General features: G+C 39.5%; 1 protein-coding gene across 1 annotated transcript in view; it reads right to left on the bottom strand.

Annotated features, from left to right (window-relative positions):
* LOC142377581 (C-type lectin domain family 18 member A-like) overlaps nt 1-20,276 on the bottom strand; it is an 89,376-nt gene that overhangs the window by 33,961 nt on the left and 35,139 nt on the right. Inside the window, exon 12 of the mRNA XM_075461836.1 lies at nt 3,303-3,378. Coding sequence (XP_075317951.1) covers nt 3,303-3,378 — 76 coding nt within the window. The remainder of the gene's footprint in view (nt 1-3,302; nt 3,379-20,276) is intronic.

Here is a 20,276-nt window from a genome sequence, read left to right as displayed (position 1 = left end):
TCAGTAGATGCTCATCAATACTTATACATTTCATATGCATATTCATATTCATATTCTTCCTCTCCAGCCTGTTCACCAAACACCACGTCTCATTTATCCTTTAACCCGATCTCACAGAAAAATGTGAAATAAACACAATCTGCCAAGCACTCTATTAGTAGGTAACAAGTAGGCTAATATGTTGAGATTATGGCCTATCACCACAAAATCAATGGCAGTAAAAACATCAGTAAGTTGATTTGTCTTTGTGGACGCAAATTTTCTCATGCAATGGTTAACACATGGATTTCTTCACTGAACTGAAGGAAAGAAAAAAACATTTGGAGGTAGAATGGGGTCCCTTGAACTGACATAAATCTTAAAGGTGGTCAAAAAATGAATAGCGGGTCCTGCAGTGACAGTGGCTTCTGTACCTAACGAGCAGATAGATGAAGATTAAAGCAGGACACAACAGTTCGAACACGAAGTGAGCCTGTCAGACAGACGACAGAAAAAAAAAAAAACGTTGTTGCTTTGTTTCCACTCATTCAGTTATGGGTTACACACTTAGAGATTTTTTTTATAACCATTTTTCATGTTTATGTATTTTAATGAAAATACCCTAATTGTAACATAATGTTAAACCTATGCTGGGGTGTCTGAAGAATTAATTATATAAATAGCAACGGTATGAACAGTTCTTTATCACTGTTGCATTTGATTGCAAAGTATAAGCCCCATGTTCGAACCCGGGTTTGAATCCCAGTCCTGCTTTTCTTACCTCTTTTATTTCTTCCCCTACCCGAACCAGGGTTTGCATCCCCACCCCGCTGTGACTGGTGTGCAGTTGGTGAGAGGCTGGTTGGTTATCGCACTTACTCTAGCACTAGTTTTGCTCTTAGCTGTTTGATATTAGAAGGAAATGCACTTATGATTTCTTGTGACCTGAAGTTCTTTTGCCTACCGATGTTGAACGCACTTATTGTAAGTCGCTTTGGTTAAAAGCGTCTGCAAAATGACCGTAATGTAATGTAATGTAATGTTTGGAGGATTTACATAAGAGGGCTGCATTAGGATTGGGATCCTGTGGGGACCTAAATCGGATCTTACATGTAAGGACAATAATGGTGAGAAATCCAGGGGCTGTTTTAAGAAAACAATGTCATGCAGGGTGCTAAAAGTGGGGATGTTTGAGGGTTAAGCAACAATCTACTTGTTTAGTTTTACGCAACAAAACCCTAGTTTATGCTTAAGAAAATGTATCTTTTAAGCAACCTGTTGTCTCCTTGAAAATGACCAATCATGACCCAACTCATGACCCAGCAGAGGCTGTCGCCGCTGTCAGAGGTTCCACTTGGCTGGCCAAAAAGGCTGGTCTGGTGGACATAAAATGGAATGAGCTCAACTTCTTTACACACTACAGTCAATAGAGTTGGAATAAATAAATGTGGCATCACCACTGTAAAAAAGTCTAATGAGTGTTAGAAAAGCAGTTTGATGATCATCTATCTAGATGCTTATTCAAATCACATAATACAGAATGAAGAAGATGTACTCATTTTATGTATTTCCAAGACCAAGCTGCTGTCATTAGACAATTACTATAAACTCTCTCCATAAATTCTAATGCTTTAGGCTTAGGCATGTCTGGGAAAGACACAGATTATCCAGGAGGAGAAAGATATACATTCCAGCATAATACTACAAATGGTCCTAATTGATGGAAATGCACATCTCTGGTCATCCCCTGACTTTTCCTATGAGATGTATGCTCAATCGTCCTTCAGTCATATTGAAATTTCTTTTAAAACTAATGGATTTGCTTTACACATCAGTGTTCTCCTCTGGACTAGTTGTATTGCACTGATCCATCTCATTCCAGCATCGAGTCAAAATGTCATCCTTTGGATTATCAACAAATACCTGCAAAATCAATGGTAACAAGAATAAGCAGCAGGCCTTATGCTTATTACAAAACTTTAGCTTACCGATAGGCAGTGGTGATGGTAACACTATACCTGTTTAACATCAACATGTAAACTTTTTCACTGAGAACCTGTTTAAATGTTAGGATTCAGCTCAAAGCATGCCTGTGACTCTTCACAGAGCTGCAGGTACTGCTGTAGACTCTCTTTTCTGTGCTCACAGGCTGAACAGGTTCTATTGTCCTCTTGTCACCTCTGTTAAAAATCATGAGGGTTACATCAGGCCATTGCAGGACTGATACCTCAGGTGTTTTTTGTCGGTGGCTAGCCATTGCATGTATTCATGTGTGTTGTATGACTAACCTCATTAATTCATTAATGCGCGTTGTTGAATAAGTAAAAGGTAGAATGGAGGAAAAATCTTTTAAGTTAAGGTCAGAGGGAGCAAAGGAAGGACCATAAGCAGAGAGATTGAGTGTTTTGAAAGACATGTGTGGATCTACCAACAAATATGGAGCAGAATGATCATGAATACTAATGAGATTTACTGTTAACACTTGATATGAATAAGCTGACCTCAATATGTTTACATCTGTTAATATTCATTGTTTTTTCTAATTTGGAGTAGTTTTGTATTTGTCGATGTTCGGTAAAGGAGCTTTAAATTATCTAACTTAGTTGCTTTAATGAGAATGTCTCCCGCTTCTCCACCATCTCCATTCTAACCTGTTCATTGTATGTTCTCTAAGTTAAAGTTAACATATATGTTTAGGAACCTAAAAAAAAATGATCTGCTACTATGCCGAATGAAAAACAATATTTGGACTTCCAGAAGTCCTGCAAGACACATTTTTCCTTTTAGAATCAGTGCTGTAAGAGCAACAGAATGAGAATCCACTCCAACTTGACACTGACACATAGTACTTTGTGGTTTGTGCTCATTAGAGGAACTCAGGCCAAAAGACTAAGAGATTCAGTTAAAGTAGAAGCCTGGAGTTAAGAGTAATGAAGGCATAAACAAACTCAAACAAGCCCACACACGGTTAACTCTTCTGCTGCCCTCTGTTCCCTTTCTCAGCCATACACAGTCAAAGTAACTCTGTAGCATTGTATTGACCCGCCTGCAATAAACAGCAATCAGCTCCAATCATATGTGTGCAATACATCAACAGACAGATTGAAACACTGAGTGACTGCACCTCTGGCTGAAATCAATAGCAGCTTTTATGCACAGCAGGTACGAAGCTAACAACAATTTATTGGAAAACTGAGATGCAACCATTGAGTAACAGATAAAGGTTTGCAGCAAATATTTGAGCACATGATTATCTCAGAGTGTGTGGGGGTAGAGGAGTGTTTGTGTGTGTCTGTGTATGGGGTTGGTGGGGTCATACTCACCCATAAGTGGTGTTGCTGGCTCTCTTACTGGGTGCCCTAGAGCGGCTTGACTTCAGCTCTCCACTCATGTTCATGTCTGCACGAAAAAGCAACCAATTAACTTAGCATAGACATCAGAAATGGACAACACACAATGAGAAGAATGTTCAGATGGCTAATTTATCTGCATATTGTACAGTGTTTACATTACACTGAGTTTATTTGAGCTGAAATACAGATACGCTACTTGCTGTCGTCAATTGATGTGATAATGATTTAAGGCCAAGACTGACAGCAGCTGTTTTTAGCCCATCTTCCTTCACCTTTCAGGTTTTTTCTCCTTTTAATTTGCCTCTTAAAACTAGCTGGTCACCTTCATTTTTGTCTCTCATCAATCAAGGTTACATCAGAAACTTTGTGCAGTTATGTCTCAATAGCTAAAGCTCATAGCCTTGACTCTTGCCTTTGTCTTGCATACACATGTTTCATCCAGCCAGTTAACCATAAATCACCTTAATTATAATGTATGCCAACAGTTTAGTGCTTGCACTGTGGTTGTGCGGCATTAATTCACCAAGGAAAACTGCATAGGAAAGAAAAGGGCAGAAGGGAAGAAGAAAAGAGGAGAAGAGTCTGTCCTGACACGGACAGATGGGTGGTGAATGGAGTGTGACTGGGCCAGCTGCACATGCACTCTCATAGCGAGACTGTCAAATAGCTGGAAGCTACAATTAATTAAGTATGGGTCTGAATGTGTGAAAGGAAATTTAAGAAGTGTGCATGCGCCTTTGCCTCCCACAGAAGAGATAATTTCCTGACAGTTTGCAGTCAAACAGTGTTCCGATGGATGGCTTCTCTGCAGCCAATAGTGTCTCTGCTGGTTGGCAACTGGCCCCTGCTGCGGACTCCTTAACTATTACTTCTCTGAGCCATTTACTCATGCATACTCTGTAAACTACTACTATATACTAGATATAGTATGAGGAAAACATACTATACATAATAGTGTTTTAAATACTCCAAAATGCACTGAAGTGCTTGTATTTAAGGTACCAATACTGGAATTTCTGTTTGTGGATACTGTTGGTGAACAAACTGTTTAAAATCAGAAGAAAATGTTTTTTCTTCAGTCATCCCTCCGATAGTTCTGTTCATCTTATCCTTTGGAGCAGCAGTACTTTCTGTGCAGTTTTTTGCACAAAAAAAAGGGAAACTAAACTCAGCTTTAGTTTATCTTTTTATTGTCAATTCACTGTTATGACGCGTTTGCTGAGCAACATGAAGACTGCATGATTGACTGCATGATGAAGCCATTACACAGGATGAGAGACAAGGCTGCTGCTGAGCACAGTTGTCTCTCTCAACAAGAGCAAAAACCTCAGGAGGTAATCAGAGAGCCTTTTGGTAAACAGAATTCTACACGCCACAGTTTGCTTCACCAGTACAGACTCCACAAATAATTCTACACACACATACAGATTCATTTTTGTAGAAATTTCTCTTCTGGTTAAAGATAAGAAATCATTGTGTCTCAGAACTCTTCTCTTTTTTCACTGAAAGACATCACTTCTGTAGTGATGGGGGGGGGGTGTCTCCACTCGGCTTGGCTACTGTAACACACAGGCCATGTGTGTATACCACTGTTATCAAAGATTTACTGGAAAAACTTTCACCATACAGTGAGGGAATGAATGCAATAACAATGAATGATGTTTTTTTTTTTTTTTTTTTGGAATAAATACAGACTATGGGACAACTAATAATATTCTAGGAGACTAGAAAACGTGCCAATTTTCTCATGCAGACGGATATGACATACAATTACATTCTATGAATATGCGGCCTCTAGTGGTTGAGAGAACAACTGCAGGCCAAGGTGAAAACATTTTTTAAAAAGGCATCCATGAGGATGGCAGATACATTGTTTTTTAGCCCTAACCAGGATCATTTTCAGACCTTACCAAGTGACAAAAGCGTTTTCGTAAAGTGTTATTGACTTTGTGTTATTGACTGAAAGTTGTCATACTTTGCTCTCAGTCTCACATCTCACAACAGCGTTTGGTTGAAAGCGCTGCAGGTGTCTTACACCACCGGCCCCTCCTGTTTTACTTGCTATTTTTTTTTTGTCTAAAACTTTAAACAAAGGAGAAGAAAAACTTTGAACACAAACATAGATAAATCAGAACAAATGATTATAGCATATTGTGTTTATGCCCTCCTGTGATCAATACAGTAGAAAAAGCTATCCCTCTATCTCAAATGGCTCTGGTTCAAAATGACAGCACTTCTGTATATGCAGAGAATTGACACCTGGCTTGTAATTTATTAATATTTTTTTTCCCAATTCATTACGCTGATATTTATGTGAAGTGATAGCCATATTAACATGGTTTCATGAGTCATAATTCTCACTTCTGCTGAGAAGGAAGAAGCGCAAGAGATCCCATTCAAAGGTCGACAAAGCGATGCAGACATCAAACATTAGATCAATCTGACTTACAAGGTCAGTTTGTAAAATAAGAGCAAATGACACATGAAGGTCACATGCAATCAGCCATAATGAGTTATAAAGCCTGAGCTTCTGCAGTCTGTCACTGTGCTTTGTACCAGGCTGTGTGCCAGGCTGTCGCTTCATACAGAGCCAGAGTGAGAGATGGCTTAATCACACTACCTGGAAACAAAATTACAAAACAGCAACAATACAGAAAAAAACTCCAGAGGAAGCAAAGGAAGGACAAACGCACTGGCTGGATTCCCCTCGAAGACCCTGGTCTCTTTATACCTTCCTTGCTGGAATCTGAACCACACTTGCACTGAAAACACAGTTTAATTGGCGGATACGGTCAGAAAATAAGCACCCAGACAGCAACTAATTAACATGGCAATATATGTGTTAGGGGGGGGGGGGGGGGATTGTACACAGTTATCCTTTTTTATCATCACAGCCTTTTTTAGTTCACCACCTAATAATCTGTAGAATTGCACACACACACAGTTGGAAGCCACTGACGTGTGGGAGAAGGGATAATGGCAAGATCAAATAAACAGTCCTAAATTGGCTGTACTTTCTGCCTATTTCTTCGATTTTTATGCAGTGTGTTGAATCACATCTTTAAACATTTGATATATTGCATTAATTGAATTCCGTTCAAAAATCTAAATCCCATTATTTCAACACAGGTCCCATATGCCAGAGCTAGTGACTGACATCGATTTAAAAAGCAAAAAACAAGGTTTTGCTTTGTAATTCTGCTCACTGTTCTTCTGTTAACCACCCCGCCCCAAAAGACTGAATCATTGAGCTATATCATGAAGAAAATCTAACTGAATGTCTTTGCAATGATCTTTGAAACTGGTACTGAAAAATGTATTTAACTTTAATTGTTCTGTTTTTTTATAATGCATTTTACCATCACTCCCTATAACTGGACTTTTTTCTCGTATTGGTTTTGGTACAGCTAAAGCATCGAGATCATTCTATTCAGAGTAAATTAATCACGTTAAAATTCCATTTGGTGTCAGGCAGCAATAGAAAACTATGGTCTGTTATCACTTTTGTCACATCCTTCTTGTGTTGCTTATGGATGAGAACAGGCTATTCCTTCATGTCTTCACTTGCCACAAGGTTTTTTAATTCATCCACAGTCGAGTATCCTACATTTCAAGCTGGTTTGTTGGAAAGCATGCCTCTTGCTGACATGACCTGCTCTCTACATCTTCCCGCAATGCTATTGACCTCAGTTCAGGCTTAAGCACCAAGTGGCCACTATAAAAATCAGATAGGCTGCAAGAGATGCAGTGAACAGGAGGCAAATGAAAGCTTTTGCATTACAGTTAAACACATTCAGTAGTGGGTTGACCTCAGTTATACCCATAAAGCACATCCAACAAAATCACAGCGAAAGCGCTCAAAAGGAGTCTAATTTTTACTGTAAAGTCCATCAACCTGCATTGAACTCGCCCAAAGCCTTTGATCTGAACAGACTGTGGTTTTGGCTCTAGTGTGGACGTTGTAGGTAAATGTAGCTGCTCTGCCTGAATGCCTGGTAAAATATTCTTATTGAAAGCTGATTATAAAAGCTTCCATTCGATTGACAGGGGAGAAAAAAGGAACACAATATATATGAATAATCTATCACCAGAGACTGGGATTATAACATTATTAAGCCTACAGACATTTCAGTCTCACAAACATTTATGCTCAGAGACCAGGTACCGTTCTTTCTAATTTTAGAACAAGTTAAGCTTTGATCAAGTATCTCACTGTTGTGATGTGAAGGCAAATCTTTCTGCAACACCTGACTGCATCTCAATGTTTCCTATATATTTCTCAGCATCTTTTCCAAACATCCATGTGAATACATGCATTTGTAGCTATGGAGAATATTAGAGAAAATTGCACACATGAAAAAGAGCCTGAGTTTCAGGACCAAGTGCAGAGATGAGTAACTACAGGCTGAAAGGCTTGTAGAGGGGGGACAAAAATGGAAGGAGCAAAGAAATGAGAGGCACAGTGAAAAATACTATCTTGCAGAAATACAGAGCAGAATGCAAACATCCACTAACGCACGCATTCACACACATACAGGGATTTGCTCGTATATACTCACATCTTGGGCTGAACAGGGTCATATCAGGGATGCAAAACAACCAGAAGACTGAGAGCGGAGGTGCTATTGCCAAAGGATGTCTTTGCTTCTCTCTTTTAACTCTTCTTATGTCCTCACTCTTGGTGTGCGTGTACGTTGTTTTAACTGTGTGTGCGTGTATGTGTGTGTATGACGAGGCTGTTGTTTGACTGCTGTGATACTACTGAGTCAGTGACAAACCAGCAAGAGAAGCACCAATGGGTTGTACCAAATATTATCTTGTGGCAGGGGTGGACAGCGGTGCACTGGAGTGTTCCACAAGCAGGAAAATCAGCAGGATGAGTGGATGAGTGTGCAGCTGGTTCCCCCTCAGCAACAGGAGCTTGGCTGGAGCTCAATGCTTACAAATTCCAGCCAGGCAGAGAGGAAACTGCTGTAGCATACGTGTGTGTGCGTGGGTTGGTGTGTGTATGCATGTGTTTGCCTTAATACACATATCAAAGACTAGAAGCCAGAAAATTGAGCAGTGCACTCGCTTCACTTCACATTCTATTAAATCTGTACAAACCAAAGCAGCCTATACTTTCATTTAGTTTTTAATGATTGCTTAAAAGAGAGGCAATTGGGGAATTATGCACACACTGAAGACATGAAACATGCTCCATGAAGGAGGTAGTATCTTTGCCAGATGTCCTGTAATTATGTGAGACAGGAGCCAAAGACATTTCAAATCAAGAACAACTAAAAATATTGAACGAACTTCTACGCAAATATGAATTGAAAAGATTCGATCAGATAAGAAACACATGCAGCGACTTGTAAACAAATTTTTTTTTTAAACTTAAAAGAAAAGTTTTTTTTAAACCTGAACCTTATTTCTGGTATAAAACACTCGATAACAGTTTGGTGACAGTCGGCGTCCTTCGGAAGATATTTAGGTCACTCGAGATCCGTGTATATCCATATAACGGGAGAGAACAGGGCAGAGACAATACAGCCTCTAAATAAGGCATTATCTGTTTTTATTTCTCCAATACTTTAAGCCGAATTAATGAATGAAAACTTACTATTGCACTGTTAGCTCATAGCTGCCGTGTTGTTGTTATCTGGGGCTATCGGGGGGTTTATAGAAAGCTTTCTACTCTAGCGTGATGACTTCATCGACTGGCTGCAGCACAGCTTATTTACTCCGTGCTCTGTGACAATCGGCTAACGTCACACGAAGTTTGCTACTGTGGTTTTGTGCAACATGGCAGGATATTTAGCAGATTTTGACAACATGGACGACGACTTTGAGTACGATGTACGTCCTTACCGGAGTGAATGAGCTGTGATGCATGTCGATGAAGTCATCCCAGTAGACGCCTGTGTAGAAAGCTTCCTACAAGCCCCCCGATAGCCCCCAATAACAACAACACGGCAGCTATGAACTTACAGTGCAATAGTACGCGTTCATTCATTAATTCGTCTTAAAGTATTGGTGAAATAAAGACAGATAATGCCTTATTTAGAGGCTGTATTGTCTATGCCCTGTTCTCTCCCGTTATATGGATATACGCTGGTCTCGAGTGATCTAAATATCTTCGGAAAGATCATCCATCACTAAAATTTTAATATAATCATGTTTTACATATTGCACCATGCATGCTTTGTGGTTGTTCTGTTTTTCTTCGGAGTACATTTTAGGATGTTTAATCTCACTTTCTCCAGAGGAGGGCCTTTCATATGGGTTTAATTAGCTTCTTTAACAGCCCACACAGGGTGAGACTGGCTGCAAGCCAAACTTTAATCTTAGTCAACTCTAAAATGATTATTACCTCTTTTCACACAACACTTAACCCAAACACAATTGCATTATTAAACTGTTAACTCTTGGATAACTGTGCTCTCAGAGCTGTGACAAGCAACTAAATTAGCTAAGGGCCAAAAGTCTCATAGGTACAATGTGCTATTAATCCTGATAGATACACTCTGGAATTGCTTTTAAAAAAGAGTCCTTTCAAATTTATTTTTAAAAAGTGAGCATTATTCCCAATTTAGTTAACATGTGAGTGACTGATGTTTCGAAATATTTAGATAGATGATCAAAAAGCCATACTATTAAAATTCGATAAATGTGAGCAACGCGATAGTTCTGGCAGACCACGTAGTCAACGCGCCTTTGCCTATTGGCTGACGCTGACCCAACCCTTATGGCTGTCCACAAACCAACTGCGCTTATGGGTAATCAGCTGCTGCTCGCAATTGGTTGCTGGCATTTGGGGCGCTTCATTTAAACTTGGTTGCTGTCACTGCTCTTTTTGCTTTCTGCTTGCACCCACCACCTCCCCTGCTCCACCGACTTCTCATTGCCAACAATGTCATACTGTTGTCATTGTTGCTTGCTCTGTTCTAGGGGGTTTGTTGCCTTTACAGCAAATGGAAGGCACTCCACCTGAGGATGCTGCTGTTCCCTGTCTTGGCTTCCATGGAGCTCATGGAAAAGTCGGGAACTTCCTCCGAACAGAGCCATACCGCCAAACACAAATTGTATGCATTCAGAATAAGCTTCTGAAATTTATCTCTGTTTCTCGTCTCGTTTTGACTAGAGTGGTTCTGACAGAACTGCATTTGAGTTCCTTAAACAATGTCCAATTCAGGATTATCAACTGTGCATTGCTCCAATAATTTTTGGCAGACTTGTCATATAGCGAAGGGACATGTGATTCTGTGAAATGTGCCATGTAGGAGGCTACACGTTCCGACCATTCTTCATTCCTCGTAGTGGTCAAGTGCACGTAGTCTGTTTGCTCTATGTTCTGTAATGATTTATTTTTTTTAAAAAAAGGCACGTTCAAGATCACAAAGCCAGAGATTTTTTTTTTATTACGCATAAATATGACAGGTCTCAGTAAGAACACACATCCAACATGGAGGTACTTTATATTTCTTCATTATTTTTGGTTTTTCTGGAAGGAGAATGAGTGATCAATGTGAGTTATCAAATTAATCAAAAAGAGAAACAGCAGAAAGCTGATGGGGTTAGAGATGCAAAGAAGGGAGGGACAGAGTAGAACTGGGCTCGATGCAGTCAAGTAGTCTCACTCATGTACGTAAGCAGAAAGGGTTGAGGACGGTGGGTTTCAGCAACGAGAAATGAAGGCAAAGGAAGAGCAACTTTGCCTGTGGGCACAAGAGATGTTTGGAATGATTTTAAAAGTAATGAAAACACAGCAGATATGTTAAACAGAGGCAGACAGTCGGGAAAAATTCAACCAAAGCGTCATCAAGACACAAGATAAACAGAAACAGGAAATATTAGGAGGTTCTGTTCTGCTAATATGTGCTATTTGTTAAATTGTGAATTATGCATGGATTGTTTTATTTGTGCATATGAACTTTAATGTGTTTCTTTGTGGCAGCATGCAATACTTTGCAATAACTTTCAAAGTAACACAATATTTCTGTTAAATGTTTCTTTCATGTCAGCACGGCATACCCAATAGTTAAAAAAAAGAATAAACAAGAATAAACACATAAAAAGGGGGGATTTTCAACATATTGTATATGTTGTGAGGATTTCTATTATGTTTCAAAGAAAGTAGTACTAATATTATATTTCTTCATACTTACTGTATGTCCATGAAAAAAGATGTTTCCAAGAACACAAAGAATTGTAGAAAATGGTAAAGCAGCCAAATGCTGAATCCAACTATGAAACTAGGTAGATGTTACTTCTGTTAACCATGACTGCTTAATGAAAAATGTATATTTTTAAGTCTTTCATAAATTCCTGAAGAGGAAAGGCTGGAGAAAATGTGCTGAGAAAACACTTGCTATCCACACATGCATCCGTTTTCAATATCTGCTTAATTCATTTCAGGGTCGTGGAAAGCTTGCTATTTTTTCTGTAATCTGTTAACTTTGACTCAAATTTCACACTTAAAAACTTGGATTAAGTACATTCACGCTGACAAGCAAGGCTACGTGGCCCGCCGCTGGTTAAAAAGGTTGAGTGTGGAATGCTGCAGACCTTTAATTGACACCATATTGGTTACAAAAAAGGCAGGAAACACCAACCAATTTTCAGCCAGTAGTAGAAAATGGCGATGCTGATGCTCAGGGGTTATGAGCTTTTTTTTTTTTTTTTTTTAAATTGGATAATAACACAACATGTTGCAGTGGTGTTTGGTGTTTATGCTTATTTATCTGTACTCTAGTTTTCAGAAGTATCATTAGAGGTAAAAACATTTTAACTATGTGGCATTTAATGTGTCAAATGCACATTTACAGTAAATGCACAACTCCCCATGATCGAGTTCGGACAGCAAAATTCGAAAGTCGAAAGTATACACTTAGCGTATCCACATTGAGACCCACAGATTGTCTCCAAGTAATTTCTTTTTTAAACTGCCGTTACCAATTTCAGTTTAGGACTGTATTATCTTAGTCATTCAGGTTGCATAATGTATTGCTGTGCGGTCACGATTCAGCTTAAACGACTGCATCATTGATACGGATAGCAGAGCAGCATTAATTACACAAGATTGAGTGCAACTTTAACACAAATGTTACTTTTGCTTCCTTTTTCCATCTCCTCGTCTTCATTATCAGCCTCAGGGCTTGCTGACACCCAGCAAATGAGCCCCACCTTTCTGTTGGTTTCATCATGTGTACATCTTGATTGTATGTATTTTGTTCTAGTTCCAATTATGACTGCATTTTAATTCCTTGACGAAAATGCAATCTTGACACAAACTTAGCTGACTGAGAATTAAAAACATTTATATTTTTAAAAGATGTGGAAGGGGGGAAACAAGACAGTAATATCGCCTGCATTATATATTTTAATGTGAGTAGAAGCAAAGTAGCAACATTTGTAGTTTTGTAATCATGAACAAACTGAATTTGTGTTTTTTATACAGCAACCATCATCAACTTATCTTCATCTTCGTATCGTATCCAGCAACCCAACATCAGCACTCATTTGTAGTTTTGTTTTGGCCTCGTGATTTTAAGTCCAATAATTGAATTTATACTCATACTGTTTTGAATCTGTTTTTAGCCTCTACAACTCCTTAGGGAATCAACAAAGTGTTTCGCTTCAAAATTCTCCATGACATTGAGCACGTACTTGTTGACCTCCTCGACTTTTAGTGGGGAGCAGGTGGGTTATTATGTTTTTGTTTCATTTGTTTCTTTAACCAACAGAGCGACCTGATGTGGTGTAAAATGATGCTATTAAAGCAATAAGAGTGAACCAATACACAGGAGTTTCAGACATGGACAGCTAAATAATGAGCTGAGACTTTCTATAATGGTCCATAACACTAAGCAGGGCAGCATCTTTGGGTATTAATTCTCCAAGGAGGCCGGCAAGGGGAGAGCTTCTTTCTCTTTGCTTTAACTTTGTGTGCAGTGTGGCTTAGGAGGTTTCAGTTTTATCCTCTTGTCCTCAACATGCCGAAATGCCCTTGGGCCAGGCACTGAACCCAAACTCCCCGGATGGCAGGCAAGCAGCCTGTAAACAATTGCCTGTGTGTTTGTGTGCCAGAGGCAATAACTTTAAAAAGCACAACAGAACTGCCAAGGTACACAAAAATATAATAAGGAAAATAATGAAAGCACTGTGTAAGTACAGCCCATCTACCAATTATTTGTTACATTAAAAAACATCAGTTGTTGCCTCTTTAGGGTTGGTTAAACATCTCTATATAAGTTTTTAAAACAGAGAGGGGGGTTTTGGCTCTGATCTTAATTCATCTAGGTCTGTTTATAGAATGACTTGATCCCAGCATGTCCTTCGGACACTCTCCTCTCCTGATTAGCCACTCTGAGTGTTCACACCCAGGCAGAAGTAGAGGACCAATACCCAATGTAAATCCATGTTTGCCGATGTATTACTGTATCTTGACATGATAATCTTCTTTTTAAATGCACCACTGCTCTCTTTCCCCCACCACAGAGCTCTGCAGACAGCTCATACATTATCATTGTGCCTTTTCTCTTTCCTCCCCCTTCTTTCTGTGTCACACCCACTGATCTCCCCCACCCTCTTCTCCAACCCCATTCCCCACACTCTCTAGCTTGAGTGTCTCAGTGTGAAAACCTCATTATGTTCTGCTGCTGGACCTGCAAACTCAATTGGACAGCAACTTGCAGTCCCAGTCTGAGGCAGTGTGTCATATATTGTGTTGTTGTGAGTGGGATCATATCTGTTTGTGTGTGACTGAATGAAAGAAGGCTGAGTGATCCCAGGTTTTTTTCTTTTTTTTTTTAGCACTGAATGACTTTGGCAGGAGAGTGTGGCTTGGCATGTGATGGGAGGCCTCTGGTCAGGTATGTGTTCCAGAAAGCTTTAAGTGGCACCTCATTCACTCTGTTTGCGCCCAGCCCTCAGCTTTTGCACTTAGCACACTCAATAAAAAGCCATTCATTAGGATCATTCTGTCTTTTTTGGTTCATTGACATCCTGCCTATTGCTGTGTGAGGTGATTCACTTTTAGCTCAGTTATATATTTCATATCCTATGGAAATTATAACTGAGGAGGATCTATAACTTTGGAGTCTACACTTTTTGATGCTAACACTGAAAACTGTAAGCGAGTGAATAATGTCACAAAACATGGTTTCAGATTGTGTCTTTGTAGTTGGGAACATCGAATATGAGTTAACACATTCTAATTGGATCTCAGTTTTGGATGAGACTGCCTCTCCCTTTGGCATCTCTCGGACACAGACCACACACACACGTGCGAAGTGTTGAACAAAGAAAACCAGCTCAAGGAGAAGCACGGCAGGTTTTTCAGAGGGTGATCAAATTTAAATTGGCCAAACACTGATTAGAGGGAGGATTCAATTATTCTCAGCGATAGTGTGAATCTAAGACTCAGTTAACTTTGTATTAACAGCTCTTTTATCGCGTCCTGCAGTGAAACAGTTCCCGTGAAGCGAGTGGCTGAGCTGAGTTGCATTCTCACACAGCCCCATTTATCATCCTCCAAAGCTCTATCTTTTTGTGTCAGGGATAGCCTTTGGATTCCCCATCAGAGACAAATAAAAATCTCTCTTAACTAACCAGACATGCATGCTTCTGCCCCGAGAGCCTGACAGAAATTGGAGCAGACAGAGACACAGGAAAATTCACCAAAATTCGCATTACAGACAAAAACTGAAAACAATTCTGACTGCAAGCATTAAATTACATCTTTGTAAGATAGATGCAGACTGCCATTTTTCAAGAACATATCAGTATTTTTTGAGCGATAAATGATTTGTTGAGGCTATATGAATCATTTTTGCAATAGAGAGGCATTTGCTGAGCACATTCTCCATCATAGCCATTGGACCTGTGAGATCTCAGTCCAAAAGATAATCCATACAGTTACATACATAGAGTTCCAAGGCACACCTTGAGAGGCTAAGTATGATTTTGGTCTGACTAACATGTCCATGTTCATTTTAAAAGTCTGGTTGGAGCAACACAATAATTAGCTTTTTTTTTTTTGTGCCATCCAAACTGCTTACTGATCTTGATGTGCACCCACACCAAATGAGCACCTTTTTCTTCACCTCTCCACCAAGTCTCATGAATTTCAGCCGAGTGGTTTTTGAATCATCTTGCTGACAGATAAACAGAGGTGAAGACATACCTCAGCCAAGGATGATTTATGTTTCACATACCAGGTTTATCAATCCCTGAGTCAAACGAGCAGGAGAACCTATAATGTAACTGTAATGAGTTTACATTACGACATAACATAAAATTGGTGTAGTTAGTATAAAGCAAATAAACTAAATAAAAATATGTGAAAATATCATTAGTAGAGGACATTTAAAACATTTTATAAGTGAGATTGTGTGTTGGAGTTATTAGTAGATGATGTCTCACAGTATTTTATAGTAGAGCAAATTTTTCACCATATAAAATGTCTAAAAACCTTAAGAATGTCATTGCAGTTCAAGCGAGAGCAGCAACATGGTCTGTGGTCTTCTGCAACAGTGCAGAAGTGATGATGTGTAAACATTCATAATGTAGCTCTTGCTTAAACTGCTGTGAAACATTTGAGGTTTGAAATGTTTTTAGAGGGCAAGAGAGACCTGTCAGGAAAGTTAGTAATTCTCCAAACTCAGAGTGCGCTGCAAGCTGTCTGCTAAAGGTAAGACACTAAAGCCCCGTTTCCACTATGCAGTCCGGTACGGGTTGGTTCAGAACGGTTCGCTTATTTCAGTGTTTCCACTACCACGAAAGCGTACCGGTCCCATGGTACCCGTTACCATTTTCGTAAACCTTCTGCTTGGGGTACCTAGCACACAGGACCGGTTCCAGGCTCTGCTCTCCGTTGTTGGTGAGGAGGCTGTGCAGCGGGAGCTCGATGGTGCTGTGCGAAACGAAAAAGTTTTCCAGCTGATTGCCGCAAAAATGGCAGAGAGTGTATTTCAACCGGACCGAGAGCCAGTGTCACATTAAGCTGAAGAAGCTTGGAGGATGTTCAAAATTATGGATGTTATTTGTTATTTGCTGTTATTTGCTGTTATTTGCTGTAATTTGCTATTTACGCTTCGGCACGCACTCCACCCACCCCTGAGGGTCCCCTTTGTACAGTGGGAACGCAAGCTGACCCCAAAGCGACCCGAGCCGTACCGTACCATTCTGAACCGGCCCGTACCGGACTGCATAGTGGAAATGAGGCTTAAGTACTCACACGTACTAGAAACACCATCACTTCGACAATAAAATAAATATATATATTATTAAATCTATGTTTGATATATACTTGTTATTCAGCCAATCTCAGCAAGAAATCATCAAACACCAGAAAAACAGTTTGTGCACAACTGCTCCAAACTCCTCAGATCACAGTCTTGCTTAATATTTGTAATATGCACCACAACAAACAAGCTAACATGTTGGAACCAGACTCCTCAGGACATCCCCTGAGGTCTTCATGCCTCAGTAGCTGCAATTACATTATCGGGCCAATGCGAGCTTGGCCCATCTTCAAGTCAGCCCATGCTTGCAACCTGAAGCTTGAAGCCCTGAGCTAAAATTGTCTTTGCAATTCAATTTTGAGGCTGCTGGCACTTGAGTATTGCCCTAAAACCTCCACATAATATGGTGTGATGTTTTTAACTGAAAGCTCTGGCCGCTAGCCCAAAGGAAGCTGTAATGAATGCTTAAGCCATAGAGTGACAGAAGAGACACCATTGACTCTGATGCAAATTTACTTGCCTGCTTTGGGCACAAAAAATGTAAATGCAGCGAATGATGTTAACGTATTAGCTGAGTTGTTTTTTTTGCATCAGTTTTGGTGATAAACATTCCCTCTCCCTTTTTCTGGTCTCCACCAACTCTTGATAGAAATAACTTCTTCTACTATGTTAATCGGACAGTTGGAAACTGTGTCAGTTGTTAGGTAGCATCAAAGAGTTTCCTGCTGCCATTAAAAAGAAAGACCAAAGAAAGCAGTGGAAGTTTAGCAAACTAAATGATAAGTAACCCAATGAGGTGAAAGTTTTCTGTTGACTCACAATCATAGCTAACTCTTTTCCCCAACTCCAGCTGCTTTAATCTTCTTCATGTAATGCAAGCTTGAGACCTGGTAACTTTATCATAACTTTGGTTTCATCTCTTGAAATCGTCTGCAAACCCTTAACAATGACTGTTCTCCTGCATGTCAGGTGATGCGCTGATCTGCTTGTGCTGTAAAGAAGGTAATACTGAATGACTGTTTCAGCATTCATTCACAATTGATTGTCTCGGGCATACAAGTGACACAAGATTGTTTTCTTTCCCTCTGAAATGATGTGTTTTAGGGCAGATGAAAGTCAGTCAAGCCTTGTTTTCCATTTACTCTGTGTAGCAACATTCTGCACACTATGATTCATGTCCTTGCAGGTAACAATTACCCCTAAGGATCAGTTTCAGGTGAGAGAAAAATGTTTCAGAACAATGTCAGGATTTTATCGAGCGCATAAGCCTATTTATGTGTAGAAGCAGTGCCATCTGTGTGTGGGTGTGTGTTTCTGACCTGACAAACACCTGATTCAAATGAGGCAAAACATAATCTCTTAGGATCTGGTTAGGGTTAATGTAAAGGCAGAATTTAGGAGAGTTCATCTTACCGTTATCATTAACTGGTTATGGTTAAATTTAGGATTAGGATTTCCCCAAAGAAATGAAGTGATTCCAATGTCCTATTTATAGTTATAGACCTGTATTCAATTTAACATTTTTAAGATTTAACTCAATGATTTAATGAAAGACAACGTTATCTTTGACGATTACCAGTCTGGGTTCAGAGCAAACCACAGTACAGAGGTCAAAGTTGTAAACCATATTAGAACGAACCTGGATAAGAAAAACACATCAGTCCTCGTCCTGCTTGACCTCAGTGCTGCCTTTGATAATGTGGACCCCGCCATACAGAACCAAACTGTCCTCTCTGGTACTGTTTTAAATTGGTTCAGGTTTTTTATTTCATTATTTTTTTAACTGTATTTTAGATATTAGAACATGTATGGCAGAACACTTTTTACAGCTCAACCAGGACAAAACAAAAGTTTTGGTCATCGGTCCTGAAGCACACAGAGAGGAACTGTCCATTAAACTGAACTCACTTTCTTTTAATTCATCTGAGGAAGTTAAGAACCTCGGCGTTATCTTTGATTCAAATTTAAATTCTAAATCTCACATTAAAGACATAACAAAGACGGGGCTATTTCATCTAAGGAATATTGCAACAGTGCAATAGTGCAACAGTGCAACAGTTCCTCTCTCAGGCCAATACAGAGATACTGATCCATGATTTTATCACCTATAGAATGGATGATTGTAATGCTCTTCTTTCTGGTCTTCCTAAAAAAGACTATAAATCCATTACAGCTGCTACAAAACTCAGCTGCTCGTCTGCTGATCAAGACAAAAGAGAGAGCTCATATTACTCCAGTCTCAAAATCTCTGCATTGGGCTTCCTGTGTGTTTCCGGATTGATTTTAAAATCCATCCATCCATCCATTTTCTATACCGCTGAATCCGTCGGTCGAGTCGCGGGGGGGCTGGAGCCTATTCCAGCGGTCTGATTTTAAAATCATTTTAGTAATTTTTAAAGCTCTTACTAGTTTCAATAAGTTTTTATCTGACTTGCTTGCAGAACCCTCAGGTCATCGGGGGCTGGTCTCTTATTTATTCCCAAAGCGGGGACTAAAGCATATGGAGTTTTTATGGTCCTCGCTCATGTAACAGCCTTCCTGAAGACCTGAGGACAGCTGGGAATGTTGATATTTTTAGAAGAAAGCTTGAGACCTACTTTTTTAGTAAAGCTTTTAATTGAATATCTTTTATTAGTATTCATTGTCAATATTTTACTTACATGTATGTCTTTCTTAGTCTCTTATGTTAAAACCAGTTTTATCTTTTTATGTTTGTGCTTTACCAATTTTTATTAATTACCCATTTAACATTTTTACATTTTTGTACTATTAATGAATTTGTTTTGATATTTAACCCATGTTTTTTCTACAATCTTTTCTATTCCATTAATTTTGTATTTTTTAATTTTATTTTAATATCTTATCCATTTTTAATCTTTTTTTTTCAAACTTCCAATGTCCTTGTTTCCCCAGCGTATATATCTATATGTGTTGCATGTTTGTGTATGTCTATGTGGGACTTGTGGTTTGTGGGATTGGATGTATAAAGTGGCGTTTTTTTAATTTATATTTTATTGGCTATGTAAAGCTCCTACTGTTTCATCTGTTTTTATATGAGAAGTGCTTTAGAAATAAAGATTTATTGAACGTTAAGCATGTGTACGCTTTGTATACCAGTCAGCAGTGGCAACTCCTTCATCCCAGTTAGTGTATATTGGAATTGATTTGACTTATTATTTTTGGGCTAATTTGTCTGCAGAGCTAGTTCATACATGAATCAAGAGCCCCTTTCACACTGCGACCCGCTACCTTAGCGGGTCCAAATTGCACCTTCGACCCGCGTCGAGCAATGTGAACGCTTGGCGTGTTGGTGACCCGTGTCGCCTGAAGCCGAGTTCAGGGGGCGTTGCCTAGTGGCAGAGCGTCCCAAGTAAAACGCTGGGCGTGTACACTGACGTAGGCACAAGCCATGCGTCGGAGGTAGGGTTAAATACACCTTGAGGACTCGTTTTTGCAATTGTATATGCAGTTCATGGAGATGTTATTTTACGGGGTGTGGATGGTTACAACTTGGGATGCCGCCGAAGAACATATGCGGAGAATACAAGAGCACTATAGTCCCCGAAATGTGGCGGTAAATAACTTCCTCTGCTCGGAGGCTGAGGAGCTCGCAGACCTCCTTGTCTCCCCAGTTGGCCATATTAAAAAAATGTCTCGAACTTGATGTAGGCTAAAACAGAGTAAAACTTGTCCTCACCTGTCGCTGTTGTTCTGA

Source organism: Odontesthes bonariensis, chromosome 1, assembly GCF_027942865.1.
Source record: "Odontesthes bonariensis isolate fOdoBon6 chromosome 1, fOdoBon6.hap1, whole genome shotgun sequence".
Lineage (NCBI taxonomy): Eukaryota > Metazoa > Chordata > Actinopteri > Atheriniformes > Atherinopsidae > Odontesthes > Odontesthes bonariensis.
Note: the sequence above shows the minus strand (reverse complement) of the source record. Positions and strands in the feature narration are given on the sequence as shown.